Source organism: Bos indicus x Bos taurus, chromosome 18, assembly GCF_003369695.1.
Source record: "Bos indicus x Bos taurus breed Angus x Brahman F1 hybrid chromosome 18, Bos_hybrid_MaternalHap_v2.0, whole genome shotgun sequence".
In the NCBI taxonomy this organism is placed as follows: Eukaryota; Metazoa; Chordata; class Mammalia; order Artiodactyla; family Bovidae; genus Bos; species Bos indicus x Bos taurus.
In genome coordinates this window covers 26,495,480-26,516,346 of record NC_040093.1, presented here as the reverse complement: position 1 = coordinate 26,516,346, position 20,867 = coordinate 26,495,480, and the positions used below count along the sequence as shown (strand labels likewise).

The window sequence follows — 20,867 nt, the reverse complement described above, 5'->3', positions numbered from 1 at the left end:
GGTGACTAGTGTGCTGGTTTACTATTTTTAGAATCCTTTTCATTTCTTTATAGTTTTTTTTTAGCCACAGGCACCCAGGTTTTTTGTTTTTTTACCTACATAGTTGATCAGTTACTATTCAGTGAGGCTACTAGAACAAGATTTGTTTACCTTTTGAAAAGTGCTTGGCTAAAGTTGCTTCTATCAGAAAGGAGAAGGTAGCTCGTTGCTAGAAACGATAGTGTTTTATAAATATGAAGTGATAGTCTGCATGCTGGGAATTGCTGATTATCTGGAAAACAAATAGAATTTAGTGGGAGGTATATTGGTTAATTGAACCATCATCTGGGTGTCTGACTTGACTTGTTGATATCTCTGACATAGTATTAAGCATATTTTCTGAAGAGTGCCCTTTGTCTCCCCCCCACCCCACCAGACATTCCAGCTGCAGCTTCTGTCTCCTAGCAGCAGCATCGTCCCAGCATTTAACACGGGGACCATCACACAGGTCATTAAAGTTCTGAACCCACAGAAGGTGAGTACCACATTCAAAGACAGTATCTGAGCAAGACATAAGCATTTCCCTAAAATAAAATTTACTTTGTTTCTCTTAAGTTGTTTTTTTTTTTTTCCACTCATAGCAGAAAATATATCTATTAAAATGTCTGGCCTTACCTCCTTGTTCTTTTGTAGACAGTAAATGAAGCCCAGACACATGAAATGGTTCAATGGCATCTTATTAAAATACACATTTAAATATTTATTTATTTAAAGGCTTAAAGATCTAGTCTTTTGCATGGGGAGGGTGGAAAGCTTACACATTTTAGTCTTTATACTAGTTGTTGTCTGAGGTTGAGAGCATTTGTTGAACCAGATATTCACATTTACTACAGTAATTATTAAGTATGCATAGCAGAAGTGGAGACATTTTTAATGAAGCAGCCCAATGAAAAAATAACTTCAAACACCTGAAAGTAAGCAATATTTTTATTACATCTTCTCAAAGAAGTATATTGGCTCCACTTAATATTGATCAGTTGACTCGTTTTCAGCAGTTTTTGAAAATGGTTCAGAGGATTTCTAGAGACTTCTGAGAGATCTCTAGTAGTGTTTCATAAATACCAGTATGATTTCCTCCTCTTAAAACACCTTGGTTCTCCCCTGCTGTCCACTGTATTTTGATTGCCTGCCCAAAGCACAAGTACAAATTCTTTTGATGATCTGATACAAAGAGTAAACATTTTCTTAGTATATTAATGTTTGAAATCTGCCTTATAAAGTAAACAGCACGTATAATTGAGTTCTCTTAAAATACAACTGTTATCATAGGTTAACTCTTCTTTTTTTTCTTTTATGCCTTGAGAACAAAACAAGTTGATACTCACATTTACTGTCAGTTTTACAGACAAAACATCCAGTATATCTGAATGTAGAGTATAATAGATGAGTATGTTTACCTCATTTTTCTAGAAAATTGGATACAAGGGTTGATTCCTTGTGAAAAGTACTCAGCAGATGTTACTATGAAAACGCTCCCGAGTGGTTTGTCCTGTTAATGTGGTTCTAGGGTTGGAGCCAGTGCCGCATTCTGGAGGTCGTTTTCTCTACTTGACTGCGGGACATTGGCCAGTAGCTGCATGCTAGGTGTTTGCTGCTGTTGTTGTTTGCCTATGTATCATTTTAAAGAGACAGTTCTGCTTCAAAATAATTTGTGTTTTCTGTGATCAAAAGTCCATTTGTAGGACTTCCTTGGTGGTCCAGTGGTTAAGACTCCATGCTTCTACTGCAAAGAATGCGGGTTTGGTCCCTAGTAAGGGAACTTAAGATCCCACATGCTACCCATTGTGGCCAAAACAGAAGAAAAAGTCTGTAGACTCTACAGATTCTGGAGATTTTATTTCAGTGTGTCATTTTTTTTTTCTTTTTTCCTCTCTTCAGCAACAGCTGCGAATGCGGATCAAGCTCACATATAATCACAAGGGCTCAGCAATGCAAGATCTAGCAGAGGTGAACAACTTTCCCCCTCAGTCCTGGCAATGAGGGTCCAGCACCATTCTCATTCTTATCCCACTCAATCAAAGGAACTCTGGGAAGGAGGTTGTGATGGCTGGCAAGTCCCCCCCAACTGTACCATGGGCATGAGGAACTGAAGAGAACTGTTGAGGAGGATTTTTCCTGAAGTTATTGCTGACCTTGAAGCATTGTTAAAGACTAATCTCTTCTCCTCCACTGTTGAGGCCGGCTGCTTCTGGAGACTACTTTGCACTCTTCCTCCTCTCCTCCTGTTTCCGCACTTCTCCACCCCTCCTACATTTACAGCCAGAATCAACATTCCCTGGGCCCCCGAGGAAATAAGCAGCTGGTCTGGAGGAGAGGACTGGAATCCATGACAAGAAAACACTCACTCTGTCTCTGCAGCAAAGAGTTGCCCCTTCTTTCTGCCGTGTTTCTCTGTGGACTGGGCGAGGTGGGGTACTTACTCCTCACTAGCAGGGTTACCATCTTCAGGCGCTTCTTACATCTGGCATTCAGAATGGAAATGTAACAGTGGACATGAGGGAGCCATGCCTTTTTCTACCGGTTCCCCCAGTGTTTGAAAGAGGCATCAGGCTCCTGGTAGCCTTTTCTGTGCATTGCTGTATATACACAGACACACACATGTATATGTATGTTTGTTACCAAGGACTGGTCAGACCTTGAGAGGTTATTTGTAAACACTGGACAGATGCAGTTAAGAAGAGCTTGTGTTGAGATTTGGCATGAAGGTTATGGTGCTCTATTTGTAATAGAAACTTCCAAGGCTCTTCCAGCTCCCCTTTCTCTCCATTCTTTTAGCTGTAGTCATGAATTCTCTCCATGATTTTCGAAACTGATTCCCCTTAAAGTACAAAGTGGACAACTTCTAAAAGATATATTAATAGTTATTAATGCCCCTGTTTCCACCACAAATTTTAAAGTTTCTCCTAAACCCATAACTTGCCTGATGAACTATGATAAATGGGTGGAAAGAGGAGTTTGCCACTTCTAAAGTACAGACTCCTCAACAAAAGCACCTTTGCCCACATGAAGAGTGAGTATCTGACTCACCCTAGAGCGTATTGGAGTCGTATTCTCCATCACTCCAAACCTCCCTTTTTATTTCCTGAGCCTGGCTTGGACCTTGGCATTCCGTTTGAATTCCTTCTTCTAACTGGAACATTTGTGTTGTATCTGTAACACTGGCACTGAAATAAAGACCACACGGTTAAAGAAATCTTTCCTATATTGTACTTTATGGTGTTGGAATGAAGCCTTGAAGCTTCCTTGTCCCCTCTGTCAGAGGAAGTCTCAGGGACACTGTAGGGTAGGAGTATCGTTTCCTGAGTCTGAGAGGTTGGTCTTTCTCTTGAGAGGCCAGTTTCATGAATATCTACATCAAAGCCTTGAGATCTGGAGCTTTTTAAACTAGTGAGAATGCCTAGTGCTTTTCGAAAGGCCCCTCGTGGTGTCCAGTCTTAATGCTGAGGTGGGGGCATGAGGTAAGGTGACTCTCCTGTGGCGCATGTTGAATGCACCATGTGCCTTCGGGCGCACAGGCGCTACGTCTGATGTGCTAAAGAAGAGGAAAGGCCAGGCCCACCTTGCTCTTAAAACATTTTCAAATGTTACTGTATTGAGTACAGTATAAGGACTACTTTGGCTTTGATCTTAGAACTGGGTACAGATAGCCATTGTTTCCTTTCCATTTCACCAAGCCTTTACTGAAAAGCTTCAGTGGCTTGTCAAATCTAGCTCTGTATCAGATGCTAGACTATTCCTAACATTTGACAAGTAGGAGTTGAACTAAAGGCTCCAATGGGGGAACTTTCTGGTCTTATTTTAGTATATAAGAGCAAGATTTGCTAAAACTTACTCTGCCGGGTAAATGGTTGACTGAGTCAAGAACAGAACATTATCTTGTGCATAGTTTTCAGTAAAGTAAGTGTGGACTAGTATGTTTCAGACAACTGCTCTGCCTGTATGATGAAAAGTAACCTTTAAAGGTTTCTTTGTAGACAGATTTCATTGGATGGGTATTTAACGCTGTGAAAGGTGATAGGATTAACATAATATTGGTGGATTTCTTGAATAGAATTTGTCTAACATTCCTTTTTGTGGTTGAGGGTTTATTTTCTCTCTCACGTCTATAGTTAACCAGCTCAAGTTTCTTTAGTTGAACCAAACTGAATCTCAGAAGTCTGCTGAAGATCATGCTATGAGACAGCACTATCTGATGGGGCTGGAAAAGGGGCTACTCTCAGAACAAAGTCTCCTTGGGTAAATGTAGTTTTGAGGTAGAGTTATGTGATCATCCATGGCTTCGTCCAGACAGAGTAAAAATTGGCCTTAACACAAAGGGTGCTGTGTAGAATATGTAATGATTCCAGAGAGTGAACCTAAGCACCATATTGAAGAACTAGCAGCCAGATGACTTGCCTAGGACACTGATGGTTGTGAAGACTGTTTCAAATGATAGGATCTTGGAAAGCTTCAGCGTGCCTTAGTTTCTAGGATCAGAATTCATTCTTCTCTCACTTGGCCTCAGTGCTAAAGGAGAGATGTCTTACTTTCTATCAATACTTGCACATTTTAGTTCTTTGTTTCCCTAGTATAACCATCCAAGGGGGAGCAAATTTGGATAAATTTACAACTTCAGAGCCATTGTGAGGAAAGAGTGATTTCCATGGCTGCTCTAATAACTCTAGGGTGATAAGCCGTTGAGCCTACAAGCACTTACTTGGATAATTTCACAAGCACTTTTACCTCATTTTTTCTTCCTCTTCCAGAGTAGTTTTTATTCTCTATGTCCTCCCTGCCCTCACAGGAATCCTAAGGGATAATTCGTCTAAGTAACCTAAAAAAATTGTAGGAAGGGTGCTCTACCCAAGAAACTTTTCCCCCAGTGCTCCGGTGCTTTACCTTGAGGTGATTTGGACAGCCATGGAACGCTTCATGCTGTGTATAGTGATCATCTGTTCATTTTAAGGTCTTTCTCATTTAAAGAAACATTCCTCAGCATAACATTTGGGAGAGGATTCTCCCCTCTTGCTAGGTTAAAGGGTAGTTCGTACCCCTTGTTTGTCCCATTGATATAAGAAAACTGTCAGCACTAATGGTTTGAGTGTTTCCATCTATCATATAACATGCTTTCCGTGTTTATGTTCTTATAAAAGGTTGAAAATGAGGGGACACTTTTTGAGGCTCAACTTCATTATCTTCTGCATTAGAAAATACCAGGCTATGAGAACTAAGGGAAGGAAAGTCTGAATGCATAAATGTTTTTCTAGCGAATGTATCTTATCCCCACTGTCCTAAACAGAGAGGGAGCTAGAAAGCAAAAAGTGGATATTCATGTACTCTCTGGTTGGTAGAGAGGTGGTACATGTCTGTGCACTTGGGTTTGGGAATGGGGAGGATCACCGAAGAGACTAGCTCAGAAAGTCCTGAAGTTGAAAACACTTTGACCATCTCTTGCTCAGGAGGGTGGGGCTGCTTGTAGAACTGGAAGTGAATAACTTCTTTCAAGCAATAGCAGAGAGTGGGTCCCATCTACAGGGTTCCAGGACCTGAAACATTCAAACAGAAGAAAAGGCTGAAGCAGCTTGCAGAGTTGCTTCACGAACTTCCACGAGGCTGATTCTGGCTTCCAGATGGAGCATTGGAGGTTTTTTCGTTGTTTTGTTTTTGGAACCTGCTGTTGCGCTTTGTGTATTTTTGTTTTTGTTTTCTCTTTGGGGGCCTCATGGGAAAGAGCTTCTGAACTCTTTCCTCTGTGAACTCCAGTGTGTCCCTGTATAGTCCCTTTTCTTTCATAATGTTGTAAGTTACATTTTCATTAAGCCCCATCACATCTTCTTTACTGTAAAAATATTAAAAGGCTGTTTCCAAGTGGGATGGCTAATGAAGTTCTAATTATTGCAGACATATTTTTGAGATGTAAAAAAAATTTAAAATTAAATGATAAGTCTTCGAGGCGAGTGAGGAATAAAATGGATGTAAACATTTACATGGGATGCATTAGAATTCTGCTGTGTGTATTGTCTTTTGGTTGAAACAAATTATGAACAGTGACTAATAATAAAAAGTCAATACTCAATGATTTAAATTTTGCTTCCTCACTTCTTCCAAGTGGGTTGGAGAAGCCCTGGATGGGTTCTTATTCCAGAGCTTTGAGCTAAACCCACTATCCAGTTAATGTTCCTTTTCCACAGAAAACTTACCAAGAGAGAAATTTAAACAAATTAAAAAAAAATTGGTTCAGTTCTGTCGCTCAGTTGTGTCTGACTCGTGACCCCAAATTCTCCAGGCCAGAATACTGGAGTAGGTAGCCCTTCCCTTCTCCAAGAGATCTTCCCAACCCAGGGATTGAACCAGGTCTCCCACATTGCAGGCAGATTCTTTACCAGCTGGGCCACAAGAGAAGCCCCCCCCCAACCAAAAAAAAAAAAAAAAATTTGTAGTTAACAGTGAAAAGTGCAGTTGGAAATTTTAACTAGTGACTGTTTTCATGCTGATCTTCTCCACATGGGTGAATTCTCAAAGTAAAAATACTGAATCATGTCTAGATGAAGTATGTATTTGAAGGTGGTCATGGACTTTTAGCTATAAGCTTCTGTTTGTGGCTTTTTTATCTGTGACTAGGAAGAGGAAGCCTTGACCAGCAAAAATGAATTCTGTTTCCTGATCTATTTTATACAAACAAGTGAGAGTGGTTGAAAGTTGGGAGCTTATACATGATCCCTGACCTTGACTGAGATAGGGGGAGAGTGTGATAGTCCCCTAATTGAAAAGTAGAAGGAAGTGTGCCTTAGCAATTAATCTGGTTTATGCAGAAGTGCCCCTTGGTGCTGTTTGATAAGTGACATTTCTATAATCTGTCCTTGTATGTGGCTTAGTTAAAATTCATATTTGTCTCTAATATTAAATTTACTTGACATTTTCATCTTTGTGTAATGAGATGAAAATATAAGAATTACATTAGAAAATGTTAGGCAGTAATAGACTCCAGACATTTTCCTTACAATACAATGAAGAATAGCAGATTTGAACTTCCATCCAGAAGGACCAAATTAATTTTTATCACTTTTAAGTATTTTTCATGCTATTTCCTGCCCTAGTTCAATTGTCTCCAGATTAAAAAAATACAGAAATGTTTAAAGGAAAAAACAGTCCTATAAACCTGAAGGCCAGGTTAAGTCCACCTTGTTTATTCAAAACTAAAAGAAGGAATATCTACATCTGCTCAGCCTATGGTAGAAATAACAAAGGATTGAGGCCTAAAGATGACTTGTGATCATTGAAGGAGTCGGAACTGGCTATAAAGAAGTACATGTAGAAAGCTCTTAAGACTCCTTTACCAAAATCTGGTAGACGACTCCTTGCCCAGACTCTCTTTACATTTTGTAGTGAGGATTAGGAAGAGCTCCTAGAATAAACTGTGTGTCCTGCCCCAACCCCTTTCAGGTGGAGAGAGGTATGCATAACTGCTTATAGAAAGAATACAGAAAGGAGGTAGTCTAAAGACTTCTCTGTCTCTTGGCTTGATTCAAACAGTGATTTTTATAATGATGAACCTGCAGTGAGGGCAGATGGATTTTTGCACAAAAAATCCCAGAGGAATTTATTTTTAGGGTTAGTCTCAGCTGTTTACCATTTCCAGAAACTAGTTACATAACCCTTGGCATACATAATACACACTGCCTTGAACTGGGGGGAGAAAATGAGTATGTGACCCTTGAAACAGTATAAAATGTTAATGGCAATACATGATTTGAAAGGAAAACTCAGAATCAACTGGTCGTCACCACTCAACTGGATTGGATCTTAACAATGGAGACTTTTAAAGAGAGCTGTATCATAAGTTACCCCTGCAACACCTGGGCTCGTAGCTTTTTGTTGTTCTAGTTTTGAAAGAGGTACTACTGTTGCTGCTGAAGAAGTAGTAAATACATAACTCAGCATATGCTGGTATTCTGAATTGATGCTTTAGCCCACTATTCCATTAATCATAACAACAGCAAACCCATCATCTAACTGCTGCTGTTTCCCAGCACGACTTCTAATGGTGGTCCTGGGAAGACATTCTGCTCATGAAACATGGAAAAGGTAATGTGTAATACCTCAGGAAATGGGGTTTTAGAAACACCCTGAACTGCATTCATTCTTTTTTCTGCCTCTTTGCCCTTGGTCAAGTCCACTTCTGTCCCTATATTGATGCCTATCCCTTATATATGGGTGTCCTTGCTGGAGCAAGTTACTCAATAAGCACTGAAATGGGAATCCCAACAACTCTTGAGTAGCTTTCTTGAAGGTAATTTCAGGATAGAAGGAAAACTCAGAGGCAGACAACATAAGAACTTTTTTTCATCTTATGCCAGACTGACAGAGACATTATTTTAAATTCACTAAAATGAAACAAATGAAGATAACTGGAGATTGGAGTTTTGGTGTATATATAAAGTAACTCAAGTGAAGGGAGAAAGTAGTGACCAAACTTCCACAGAAGAAATAATTTGTACAGAGTCAGAATCTTTGAGTCAAATTTTGTCCTAGAATTTAAAATGTCTATAAATGGAGCAATCTCTTAGAAGAGAGGGGAACAGTTTGCAGTGTTAGACCTCAAACTCTCTTGTACTAAACCTGTAATTAAAATATTCTTAACATACAGTTGGTCTGGACTAGGTAAGCTGAAGGAGTGGATAATTGGTGAAACCATTTATACCAATTATTCAAAGTGTAAGAAACTTTTTTTTCTGCTTCATTCCTTAGCAGTTGCTTGACGATTCAGACCTGTGTAGGAGGGGAAGACCTAAAAATTCAGAGGTCTAGAGGGTTTCCTAGGAAAATATAGAGCAGAATTAAGAATAAAACTCTGAGGAATTGAGTGTATCTTCAATTTGAAAATTCAGAATAATAGTGACTGCTATGAATCATTAGTATGTGTCAAGTACTTTTTATGCATTTGCAAAATCTTCAGACTTAACTACTAGACAGACAATTTTCTGTTTCATAGCTAAGAACCAAAGGCTTAGATCAAATAACTTGCACAAGGGTATAGAGATAATAAGGGGTAGAGCTGAAATTTGGAATCAGGCTCTCTGATTTGGCTCACTGGCCGGCCACAAAACTATCACTGCAGGAACTAAAAGAAAATAAAAAATTTCTGAATTAGAATTGCAAATAACAAAATAGAGATCAGACCACATTACTGCTTGAAGCAGAGAACAATATTCAGAAAATTCTACTACATGAAGAGAAAGGGAATTCAAATGTGGCTGGGAGGTGAGATGACATTTTGTACAGGAGGTGGGGTCGAATTTTCTGAAGAAGGCTGTGACCATCTACAACAAAGAGAAAGGGCCTTGCTAAGGTGGATATTCTCAATTCGTCCAATGGCGCACCCGTGAGGGTGACGGGCCAGTTTTGGAGTAGAGAGGAAACGTCTGGGAGAGGTAAGTTACAAAAGCCATCTTCTGCAGAAGGCAGCGTCTCTGTTGACAGGTGCAAACCTCCCTTGCCCCTTGTCCAGCCCCTTAGGAGTCGCGGAGAGCAGAAAATAACTCTCCCTGCGCCTCAGTCCTCCAAACTGAAGGCAGCTGACAGTATAGGCCCAGCCCTGCGGCGGCGCCGGGCTCCGCCCGTGAAGTCCCCGGCCGACTCCCGGCGGCTTGCGTCCCTTAGCGCCCGGGACGCACCCGGCCCGCAGCTACGCAGGCCAGGGAGGGGCGAGACTCGGGGCGGGGCCAGAGGGCTGAGGGGGGCGGGGCTGCTGGGTGTTCGCGCGCGCCGCCGAGGCTCCGCGCGGCGTCGCGCCGGCCCGGCGTCCCTGTGCAGCCGCCGCTAGCCGCCGATGGGGGAGGTGGAGCCGGGACCCGCGGGCCCGCTCGAGCCCCCGGAGCCGCCTGAAGCGCCCGCGAGCTGTCGGCCTGGCGGGATTCGGGTCCTGAAGGTGAGGTGCTCGGGCGGGCTGGAGAGGGAGAGTGAGCAGGGAGAGGCCGCCCCTGCCCCGCCCAGTGGCTGAGGTAGCAGGCGACCCCCGCCTCGCGTCGGTCAGTCAGCCTCGCGGCTCGGTCGCCCCTAAGCCCGGCTGGAGGGGCCGCTGCACCCGCCGAGGCCTCTGGGCCGGGCCCCCGCCGAGGCCGCGGCCGCCTCCGTCCCCACCGCTGCCCATCCCTGGCCGCGCGCCACCCGCCTCACAGGCCCACGCCTTGGGTCTGGCGTCCACCCGGCCGCCGCCGCCCACTCGGCTCCTTCAGGACCTGGGGGCCCGCCTCTGCTCCCCCCGGCCGCGCTCGCGGCCCCGGGGCCGGCGTCTCCTGGCCCGAGAGCGGAGCTGGAAGTACGCAGGGCTTTCTCCCCGGACACCTGAAGACATCACCGCAGCGGGAGGATGGCGGCGGTGATTGGCCCGGCGCTGAGGTGTTCGGGGCTGCGCCGACTGGCGCGGCAGCCTCTGCCCTCGGAGCTTCCCACCGAAGTTAAGACCCGCTCCCCGCACCCGAGCGCCGGCCTGGGAGCACGACCTGCCCCGCCTGCGGAGAGAATCTCCGGAGGAGCTTAATCTCGGGGCAGCGCTGGGCGTGTTGCAGGAGGGAGGAGGGGTTGGACAAAAAGGGGGCATTCCTGCTGGCGGGAGCGGGGCTGACAATCCAGGGACACGGTGATGGGGGAGCAGTTATGCAACAGGCAGCTAACGGGGCTTTTTGGCAGGAATTGGAATTAGGGGGAGTAGGAGGAAATGATGGCAGATGCCGGCAAGGTGTGGGGGGAATGGAGTCTTCAAGGTGATGACGAGAAGTTAAAAAGCACAAGGAATGTAGGGTGGGGTGGGGACAGTGAAGGTGTTTAGAAGGAGAGATTGTGGAAGATTCACTGGAGGGAGTTTTAGCCTTCGAAATATCTAGTTGGAGAGAAATTTTTCCGTAGGTCAAATATGTAAACTGGGTGTCCTGAAGAAGAAATGGAATTCCTTCTAAAGTTCTAGAAGCGGAATCAGCAGGATTTAAAACTTGCCAGAGGAAAGGAAGAGAGCAAAGAAAATTTAGATTTGGCGTGTTTCGAAAATACTTTGCAAGACAAGGAAAATACATCATGTTGAAAAATTTATTAAGTAATGATCGTTGGATTGAGAGTGCGCACCAGGTACTCGCTACTAAGGTTATTCGTAGGACATTACAAAGATGGCAACACTGAAAAAAATAGTAGATTTGAAACATCTGGTGAATCCACGAAACCACATAAATTAGAACTCTGTAAAATAAAAAAAATTTTCTGCTACTACGCAATCTTAATACAGGAACTTGAAATAACTTTTCATAGTTAACTTCTGCTTACACCTTTTACATATTTATTGTAAACTATTTAATCATGTTTTAAATTTAATTACTCAAAGGCTTTTGGATATTTACTGTAAGGTCACGAAAATGTAAATTGTGAATGAACTTTAAAAAATTCTGCTGGCCTGGCTTATCAGGAAAGGGCAAGTCTGAGAGATAGGTAATGCCCTCTGGCCTTGAAGGTAAACAGCCTTTGCTATTTTTACAGCAACTATTTTTCCATGGGGAATGAGATGTGGGAGGGAAGGAATTGAGAAATAAGGATCTTTATTGAAGATTCCCACCGTCCTACAGTTCCAGGAAAAGGTCCAGCCTACTACTGGGGTTCCAATCTAGAGGCCATTAGAAAGATTCCAGAAATTGATACTTAGTCTAGTGCTGATCTGGTGGTATGGGAGGCTAACAGTGTCTTAAGACCTTTGCATCCTTGCAAATAAATGAGATTGACTGAAGAATAGGTGCTGTGTGTTTTTTCAACAAACAAAAGTTGACTTCAGTAGCTGAGTGGTTGAATTTTGTGCCAGGTGAAATAGGAAAGGAATATGTAAGTAGAAGACTTTCAGAATCTGTCGTCTCCTAATGCTCTTCTCCAAAAACCCTTTGACAAAGACATCATTCTTTTTTGTAACTCTTCTATTGCTGTTCAGTCACTAAGTCCTGTCCAGCTCTTTGCGACCCCATGGACTATAGCGCGGTAGGCTCCTCTGTCCTTCACTGTCTTCTGGAGTTTGCTCAAATTCATGTCCTTTGAGTCAGTGATGCCATCTAATGATCTCCTCCTCTGCCGCCCCCTTCTCTAATACTTAATATCAAATCATGAACATCAATTATAGCTAAGCTGGTGTAACTTAGTCAGGTGAGATCTAGGGCTTCCCGGGTGGCTCATCGGTAAAGATTCTGCCTACGATACAGGATGCAGGAGATGTCAGGTCAGTCCCTGGGCCAGGAAGATGCCCTGGAGGAGGGCGTAGCAATCCATTCTGGTATTCTTGCCAGGAAAATCCCATGGACAGAGGAGCCTGGCGCACTATGATCCATGGGGTCACAAAGGGTAGGACACAACTGAAGTGACTAAGCACGCACACACCACTGTATGGAGTGTTGGAAAATTTGATTCAGAATTTGGATTCAGAATCTTATTTAGCAAATTGCTATTTAGAATATAGTCCTTCATAACTGTAGTTGGAATATAAGTATGATATTTTTAATATTCTTAAAGATTATCAGGAGTACACTTGAAGCAAAAATTTCCAGACGTTTGCTATAGTTTGGCTTTTTTTTTGTTTTAACTCAGTTCAGTCGCTCAGTCGTGTCCCACTCTTTTACTTTTGTTTTTTTACTGAGTCTGTATAATAAATGAAGTTATAGTTCATCAAGTCAGTGACTGCTATGAGACTGGTTTTTTCAATAGTAGTTTCAAGTTTTTATCAAAATGAAGTGCACATGTGGTTTTTAAAATAAATCACTAACAAAGATTTTAATGAACTGAAATATTCTTCCTCTCTTTATCTCTTGTATCCATTTCAAGATATTCCTTAGCGTGTGTATTCTGAGATGAACCCGTATCATTCTGAACTTTTGAATGCGGGAACACATATCCTACTTTAGGATATTTCACAATCTAGAACTCACTGAGTATGGAGAGTTACTTCAGTAGACCCTGTTCTACCATGCATATCTTAGAGTCAATTGTGTGTGAGCGTTTAATAGTTTATCACCTTTGAACTAATCAGAGCCAACCCTCAATGTTGTCTTCATTTTTTAGAGGGTGGAAAGTGTAAAACTGAAGTAAGTACTTAGTTCATTGCTTACTCTGAAGATTTCTACTATCTAGAAATATCTTTAAATCTTAAATCGCTCTTAATACACTTGTTTGATGGGAGGATGATTATGGTTGTGTTCCCTTTTAGAGAAGCTTGTCAGTAGTTCTTAATTAAGAAGAGTGAGGAAATAAAGTATTTTCAGTCTAGCAATTCCAGTGGAATAGTGATTCAAAAAGCTGCAGGCATCTTAGAGGAGAGAACTGACCTTCCCAACACTTCCTTGATGGTTTAGGTAGTGGAGAAGGAAGTGAAGTGAAGTCGCTCAATCGTGTCTGACTCTTTGCGACCCCATGGACTGTAGCCTACCAGGCTCCTCGGACCATGGGATTTTCCAGGCAAGAGTACTGGAGTGAGTTGCCATTTCCTTCTCCAGGGGATCTTCCAACCCAGGGATCAAACCCGGATCTCCCGCATTGTAGGAAGACGCTTTACCGTCAGTAATTCAGCAGTGACTGATGTCAGCTAAGGGCTTCCCTGATGGCTCAGTGGTAAAGAATCCGCCTGGAGTGCAAGAGACTCGGGCTCAATCCCTGGGTTGGGAGTATTCCCTGGAGGAGGAGATGGCAATCTATACCAGCATTCTTGCCTGGGAAATCCCCTGGACGGAGGAGCCTGGTGGGCTACAGTCCATGGGGTTGCAAAAGAATCGGACATGACTTAGCGACTAAACAGTAATTATAGCTAAGCAGTTCATCTAGATTTTTCCCAGAAGGCTATGCCTTGGTATCTAGGCCTTTGAATGCCCATTGAACAGGTTTAAAAGAATGATATCCACTGAAGTTCTAATTCAGCAGTCTATTTTCATAAGGTAGAATATGTCATATAAAAGGAGATACATTCTTTGACCAACAACACGTGTTTCAAGAACGTAACTTTCTTAAAGAATTTATGTATAGTCTTTTAAGGGAAATAGATATTCACATTAAAAAATTACTGTTAAACATTCTTACTGAAGAAGAATCATGGGTGTAATGTAATACCTCCTGGGGTCTGCCTTGACTTTTCTAAGATTGAGAAGGTTAATGGGATATTGTTTGACCTTAAGTTTTTTTAAGGATTCTTTTTGATGGATTTGTGGAGTAGTGTCCATGGCCTTCTTGACAGCAGTGAGCAAACTTTCTCTCCACTGAAAATGCATGGTTTCTTTGCATAAATGTAGCTGTACCATATGGAACACTGTTTTCAGAAGATCAGTTGATCTTTCCCAAAGAGTAAAAATAAGAAATACTTAAAATCAGTTGGTTAATTATGTACTGGTTAAGATTATTTAGTCGTGCAGATATGATGGTCCCTGTGTTTATATGTGCTTGTAAGCCCTTTGTTAATTCTGATATGTTCAGTGAGAAAATGCTCTTGATGAGAATAAAGAGACCTAGTTCCCACTTGTAGCAGGGCTTTACTCTATTTATCTGAAGTTAGTATCAGTAATAATCCTCATGGTTTTGATTTAGCCATACTGCAATCCCTAATATCTATAAAATGATCAATTTACCTATTATCCTAAATTTAAACAATGAAGCCACTCTCATTTCTTATTTTTCTTTCTCTCTACATGGGGAATATGTTCTTTTTCTGCCCCTGTCTTTATCATCTTCAGAGATTGAATTTTAGGTGGTGGTGGTGCTGCTGCTGCTGCTAAGTCGCTTCAGTCGTGTCCGACTCTGTGTGACCCCATAGACGGCAGCCCACCAGGCTCCCCCATCCCTGGGATTCTCCAGGCAAGAACACTGGAGTGGGTTGCCATTTCCTTCTCCAATGCAGGGAAGTGAAAAGTGAAAGTGAAGTCGCTCAGTTATGTCCGACTCTTAGTGACCCCATGGACTATAGCCCACCAGGCTCCTCCATCCATGGGATTTTCCAGGCAAGAGTACTGGAGTGGGGTGCCATTGCCTTCTCCGTTAGGTGCTACACTTATCTTCAAATATTTAATCTCAGTAAGTACAAGAATAATATCAGCTTTATTATAGATATTTCTGTTTTCCAATGAGGAATATTAGCAAAAGTATTTGCTTTGTGGCTGATACAAAGGAAAGATTATAAGGTTTCCTATTAAAAAAGGAGATTTTTTTTTTCCCCCAAGTTTATTCAGCTTCTTGCCAGAGCTAGTCAGGTTTCATTAGGGACCGGGGATAAATTTCTGTGATATCAGCTGAGTTGTGCATGCATCTCTGTGCCACCTAGGCTCTCAGGCACTATAATGGGTTCTCAGTGTATAACAGAGGAGAAAATACCAAATACATAATTAAAAACAATGGTGATTTACATAGTAGTGGAAGTATGTTTAAGGTGAAAAAGTTCTACTGAGGAGAGAGTAATTAATTCTTTCTAGATCAGATCAGTCGCTCAGTCGTGTCCGACTCTTTGTGACCCCATGAATCGCAGCACGCCAGGCCTCCCTGTCCATCACCAACTCCCGGAGCTCACTCAGACCCATGTCCATCGAGTCAGTGATGCCATCCAGCCATCTCATCCTCTGTCGTCCCCTTCTCCTCCTGCCCCCAATCCCTCCCAGCATCAGAGTCTTTTCCAATGAGTCAACTCTTCGCATGAGGTGGCCAAAGTACTGGAGTTTCAGCTTTAGCATCATTCCTTCCAAAGAAATCCCAGGGCTGATCTCCTTCAGAATGGACTGGTTGGATCTCCTTGCAGTCCAAGGGACTCTCAAGAGTCTTCTCCAACACCACAGTTTCAAAGCATCAATTCTTCAGCGCTCAGCCTTCTTCACAGTCCAACTCTCACATCCATACATGACCACAGGAAAAACCATAGCCTTGACTAGACGAACCTTTGTTGGCAAAATAATGTCTCTGCTTTTGAATATGCTATCTAGGTTGGTCATAACTTTCCTTCCAAGGAGTAAGCGTCTTTTAATTTCATGGCTGCAGTCACCATCTGCAGTGATTTTGGAGCCCCCAAAATAAAGTCTGACACTATTTCCACTGTTTCCCCATTTATTTACCATGAAGTGGTGGGACCAGATGCCATGATCTTCGTTTTCTGAATGTTGAGCTTTAAGCCAACTTTTTCACTCTCCACTTTCACTTTCTTTTCTTTTTTTTTTGGGGGGGGGGAGGTCAAATGACCATTTAAACCCCCCTTTCATTTTTTTTTCCACTTTCACTTTCATCAAGAGGCTTTTGAGTTCCTCTTCACTTTCTGCCATAAGGGTGGTGTCATCTGCATATCTGAGGTTATTGATATTTCTCCTGGCAATCTTGATTCCAGCTTGTCTTTCTTCCAGTCCAGTGTTGCTCATGATGTACTCTGCATATAAGTTAAATAAACAGGACAATAGATAGCCTTGATGTACTCCTTTTCCTCTTTGGAACCAGTCTGTTGTTCCATGTCCAGTTCTAACTGTTGCTTCCTGACCTGCATACAGGTTTCTCAAGAGGCAGGTCAGGTGGTCTGGTATTCCCATCTCTTTCAGAATTTTCCACAGTTTATTGTGATCCACACAGTCAAAGGCTTTGGCATAGTCAATAAAGCAGAAATAGATGTTTTTCTGGAACTCTCTTTTTTGATGATCCAGTGGATGTTGGCAATTTGATCTCTGGTTCCTCTGCCTTTTCTAAAACCAGCTTGAACATCAGGAAGTTCACGGTTCACATATTGCTGAAGCCTGGCTTGGAGAATTTTGAGCATTACTTTACTAGCATGTGAGATGAGTGCAATTGTGTGGTAGTTTGAGCATTCTTTGGCATTGCCTTTCTTTGGGTTTGGAATGAAAACTGACCTTTTCCAGTCCTGTGGCCACTGCTGAGTTTTCCAAATTTGCTGGCATATTGAGTGCAGCACTTTCACAGCATCATCTTTCAGGATTAGGAATAGCTCACCTGGAATTCTGTCACCTCCACTAGCTTTGTTCGTAGTGATGCTTTCTAAGGCCCACTTGACTTCACATTCCAGGATGTCTGGCTCTAGATCAGTGATCACACCATCATGATTATCTGGGTCGTGAAGATCTTTTTTGTACAGTTCTTCTGTGTATTCTTGCCACCTCTTCTTAATATCTTCTGCTTCTGTTAGGTCCATACCATTTCTATCCTTTATTGAGCCCATCTTTGCATGAAATGTTCCTTTGTTATCTCTGATTTTCTTGAAGAGATCTCTAGTCTTTCCCATTCTGTTGTTTTCCTCTATTTCTTTGCATTGATTGCTGAAGATGGCTTTCTTATCTCTTCTTGCTATTCTTTGGAACTCTGCATTCAGATGCTTATATCTTTCCTTTTCTCCTTTGCTTTTCGCTTCTCTTCTTTTCACAGCTATTTGTAAGGCCTCCCCAGACAGCCATTTTGCTTTTAATGGGAGAAATGGAAAACTCCATAGAGAGGGTGAAATTTGAGTAATTTTGAGGAATAACTACTCAGATGGACAAGACGGAGGAGGACTTTTCAGATAAGTCATGGAATTGTGAAATAATTGGTGTTTGGGGGGAGTTGGATATGACTGAAACAGAGTGAAATGCAGTGGGGAGTGGACCAGGAGAGGTGCATCAGGGTAGCTATTTGTGGAAATTGTTTTTTTTATTAAAGGGAATAGAAATGGCCCATTATAAAAATAGAGCAGGTAAATATTGATCTTTAGGGACTTCTTAGGTTGCTGCAGTAGTTGTTTTTGCTTTGAGATGATGTGATTTTACAATGTATATGCATATCTAAGTTTTCAAATGCAACAGGAATTTTTTTTTTTTGAAACATGAGAATGGAAAGAATATTTGTGCAACATTGTGTTGATTCTGTACTTGCTTATTTGGGATATAAGGCAGAGGATGAGGACCCTCTGCCTCAGATGTATATCTCCATCTCAAGTCTTCAGATGGAGATATACAAAAATGTTTATTGCAGCATTGTTTTTCACTGTTTCCAACAATGAAAAATTAGAAACAATCTAAATGCCTTTAGCAGGAGAAGGGATAAATTTTGATGTGTTCATGCAGTGGTATTCAAAAGAATGAGCTGGGTGTAATATCACAGATATATTTCTAAACCAGTATTGAATCAAGGGGAAAAAAAATGACAGGGTGAAACATACATATGTCAGGTTTTAGATACAGTTTTAAATTATGTAAAACAATATTAGAGTTTATAGATGTATACATATAGGACAAATGTAAAAAAATGCATGGGATGATAAACACTAAGTATAGTGGAGTGTTTGTTTCTGGGGAGGGAGAAGGGAAATGGGGTTTTAGGTAGTGGGTGGCTTTAGCTATATATGTAAGGTTGTATATATGTTCTTTAGAATAATGATCTGAACTAAATCTGGCAAAATATAAAAGTTTGTGAAAGTTAGGTAGTGTGCATACTACTGTTGTTCTTGAAATTTTTCTGAAAACATAAAGAAAAAAAGGGTCAGAAAATGATGGGCAGAGACATGAACAGCTGCCAGTAAAGAGAATGAAATTTTCTAGTTGTAGGGATGGGCGTGACAGGTGCAGAAGGCTCCATGAGAGGAAGTAGTACCCAGCCGAGTATTGGTGAATAAGGAGTGGAAAGGTGGGATAAGGACTAAATATGTCTAACTCAGTCGGACAGTTGGGCTAACGATTTCTTTTTCTTAACTTTTTTTTAGAGAAATATGAAGCGTAATGGGAGCAGAAATTGTTTGAATAGGAGAAGTAGGTTTGGTTCTCGGGAGAGAGACTGGCTGAGAGAAGATGTGAAGAGAGGCTGTGTTTACCTGTATGGAGCGGACACGACCACTGCCACTACAACCACCACTTCCTCTGCTTCCTCCTCCTCCTCTGACTTACATCTTGTCCTTTGCACAGTAGAGACACCAGCATCAGAAATTTGTGCTGGAGAGGGAAGGGAAAGTCTTTATTTGCAGCTTCATGGAGACCTGGTCAGGTGAGGTCAGAGTTTTACCATTAATTCTACTGCAGTATAAGTCATATGTGTTTCTGCTTGGAAGTGGGCTTTAGGATTTTATTCGTGCTGGAGCTGATGATGGTTATAGTCACAAGGCTTGAAAATAGACTTGTCCTTAGGATGCTGACATTAGAATCCTTGAATTTAAAAAGTATTAGAGGAGGAAAATTTGATAGTTACTTCATTTGGGTTACATCATAGGTTGAATATCTAAATTAACAATAAATAATTTTTTAAGTTTTATTTTCTTTTAAAAAAATTGTTTATTTATTTTTATTACTTTTGACTGTGCTGGATCCTCATTGCTGTGCACAGGCTTGCTCTAGTTGCGGCGAGCCAGGGCCACTCTAGTTGCGGCGCATGGGCTTCTCATTGCAGTGGCTTTTCTTGTCGTGGATCGTGGGCTCTAAGGCACATGGGCTCAGTAGTTGTGGTGCATGGGCTTACTTCCCAGATCAGGGATAGAACCTGTGTTGCCTATGTTGCAAGACAGATTCTTACACTGAACCACCAGGGAAGTCCCTGAAGTTTTATTTTTTTAAGTGATACAGGTAAATAGAATGAAATAAAGTGTAAAAGGAAATAGAGAATGACAAGTACCTATGCTCATGCATGAGTATGTGTCACTATTTGTATATAAATTTTTAAAACTGATGGTGCTATATGCAGCACCTTGTCAACTCACTATCTTAGATACCTTTCCATGTTAATATTTTATAACTTTCATTTATTTAATGGCTACATAGTATTCCATTCTACAAGTCGACCATAAATTTAGCCAGTTTCCTATTAGTGGGCCTGTAGGTTGTTAGCAGTTGTTTTTACTACAGGCACTGCTGCAGTGAATATCCTTGTACCTGTGATATTTCTCCCATGTGGAAGTCATCTTAGGAATGGAATTGCTGTCTCAAAGGATATGTGCATTTTTTATTTTGATAGATATTGTCAAATTCCTCTTCCTAGAAGTTATACTTTGATGAATAATGTAACAGTATACCTATTTCCCCCTTACTTTCTCCAGAACACGTTAGTTTTAAATTTTATGTGTTTTGACATCCTCACGCGTGAGTACATACTTGATTGTGAACAGAAATGATTGTCAACAGTTTTTAGAGAATTGTAAATTCAGCATTCCAAGGACACATCTTTTTTCAAGCCTGAAAACTTAGATGTTTGGAAATCTGATAGGAATTTTGTTATTTTAATTTTCATTTATGTGATAGAGTTAGGTTGAGCATATTTTCATAAGCTTAAAAGCCATTTGTGTTTTCTTTAAAATCTTATATAAATGCGAAGACACAAAGTAGTCTCAAAGTAGTCTTATACTGTGCATGTGAACTCTTTGATTCAGCTTTAAAAAAAAAAAACTCTATTAGCTCTTGGAGTTAGATCTCAGATAAGAGCTCCTTAAGTGCCTTTCTCGCCTCCCCTTTCTCAGTAATAAGTAAATGTCTCCAAACAGAATTTCAAAACTGTGGATTCAATACTGTTGAAAGTGAGAAAGGAGGCTCCCACTTCTACCTAAAAATGTGGTAATTATAGTAACACATTTAGCTGAGCTAAAAATTGATATCATTTTAAAAGTCTAAACTGAGGTTTATTATGTGTTCCTTTTAGAAATTGGACTAATTCCTGAAAAAGTAGATTAGCACTTGAATGTTTTCCTTGTTCACCAGTTAACTACATTTCCTAAATCCATTTGTAAAACGAAAGGATCAGACTGGGTGATCCTTAGGCTTTTCTAAATCTTAACACTGATTCCGATCTAATTTTATCAGGTGGAAAGCCTTGACCTACATTATAGCTGGTAGTGACTGATGGAGTTCAAGTATTTAAAC

At 41.4% G+C, this 20,867-nt stretch overlaps 2 protein-coding genes across 5 annotated transcripts in view; both read left to right on the top strand.

Moving 5' to 3' along the window:
- AP1G1 (adaptor related protein complex 1 subunit gamma 1) overlaps positions 1–6,103 on the top strand; it is an 84,998-nt gene extending 78,895 nt beyond the window's left edge. For 2 of the 4 annotated variants that reach the window (XM_027516077.1, XM_027516076.1), the window contains 2 exons: positions 416–514; positions 1,918–6,103. In XM_027516077.1, the coding sequence (XP_027371878.1) occupies positions 416–514; positions 1,918–2,019 (201 nt within the window). In that variant the 3' untranslated portion in view covers positions 2,020–6,103. The remainder of the gene's footprint in view (positions 1–415; positions 515–1,917) is intronic. The other 2 variants (XM_027516074.1, XM_027516078.1) reach the window with 2 other exon arrangements.
- Positions 6,104–9,791: 3,688 nt separating this feature from the next.
- PHLPP2 (PH domain and leucine rich repeat protein phosphatase 2) overlaps positions 9,792–20,867 on the top strand; it is a 64,977-nt gene continuing 53,901 nt past the window's right edge. The window contains exons 1-2 of the mRNA XM_027516069.1: positions 9,792–9,946; positions 18,731–19,008. Of these exons, the coding sequence (XP_027371870.1) occupies positions 9,848–9,946; positions 18,731–19,008 (377 nt within the window). The 5' untranslated portion in view covers positions 9,792–9,847. The remainder of the gene's footprint in view (positions 9,947–18,730; positions 19,009–20,867) is intronic.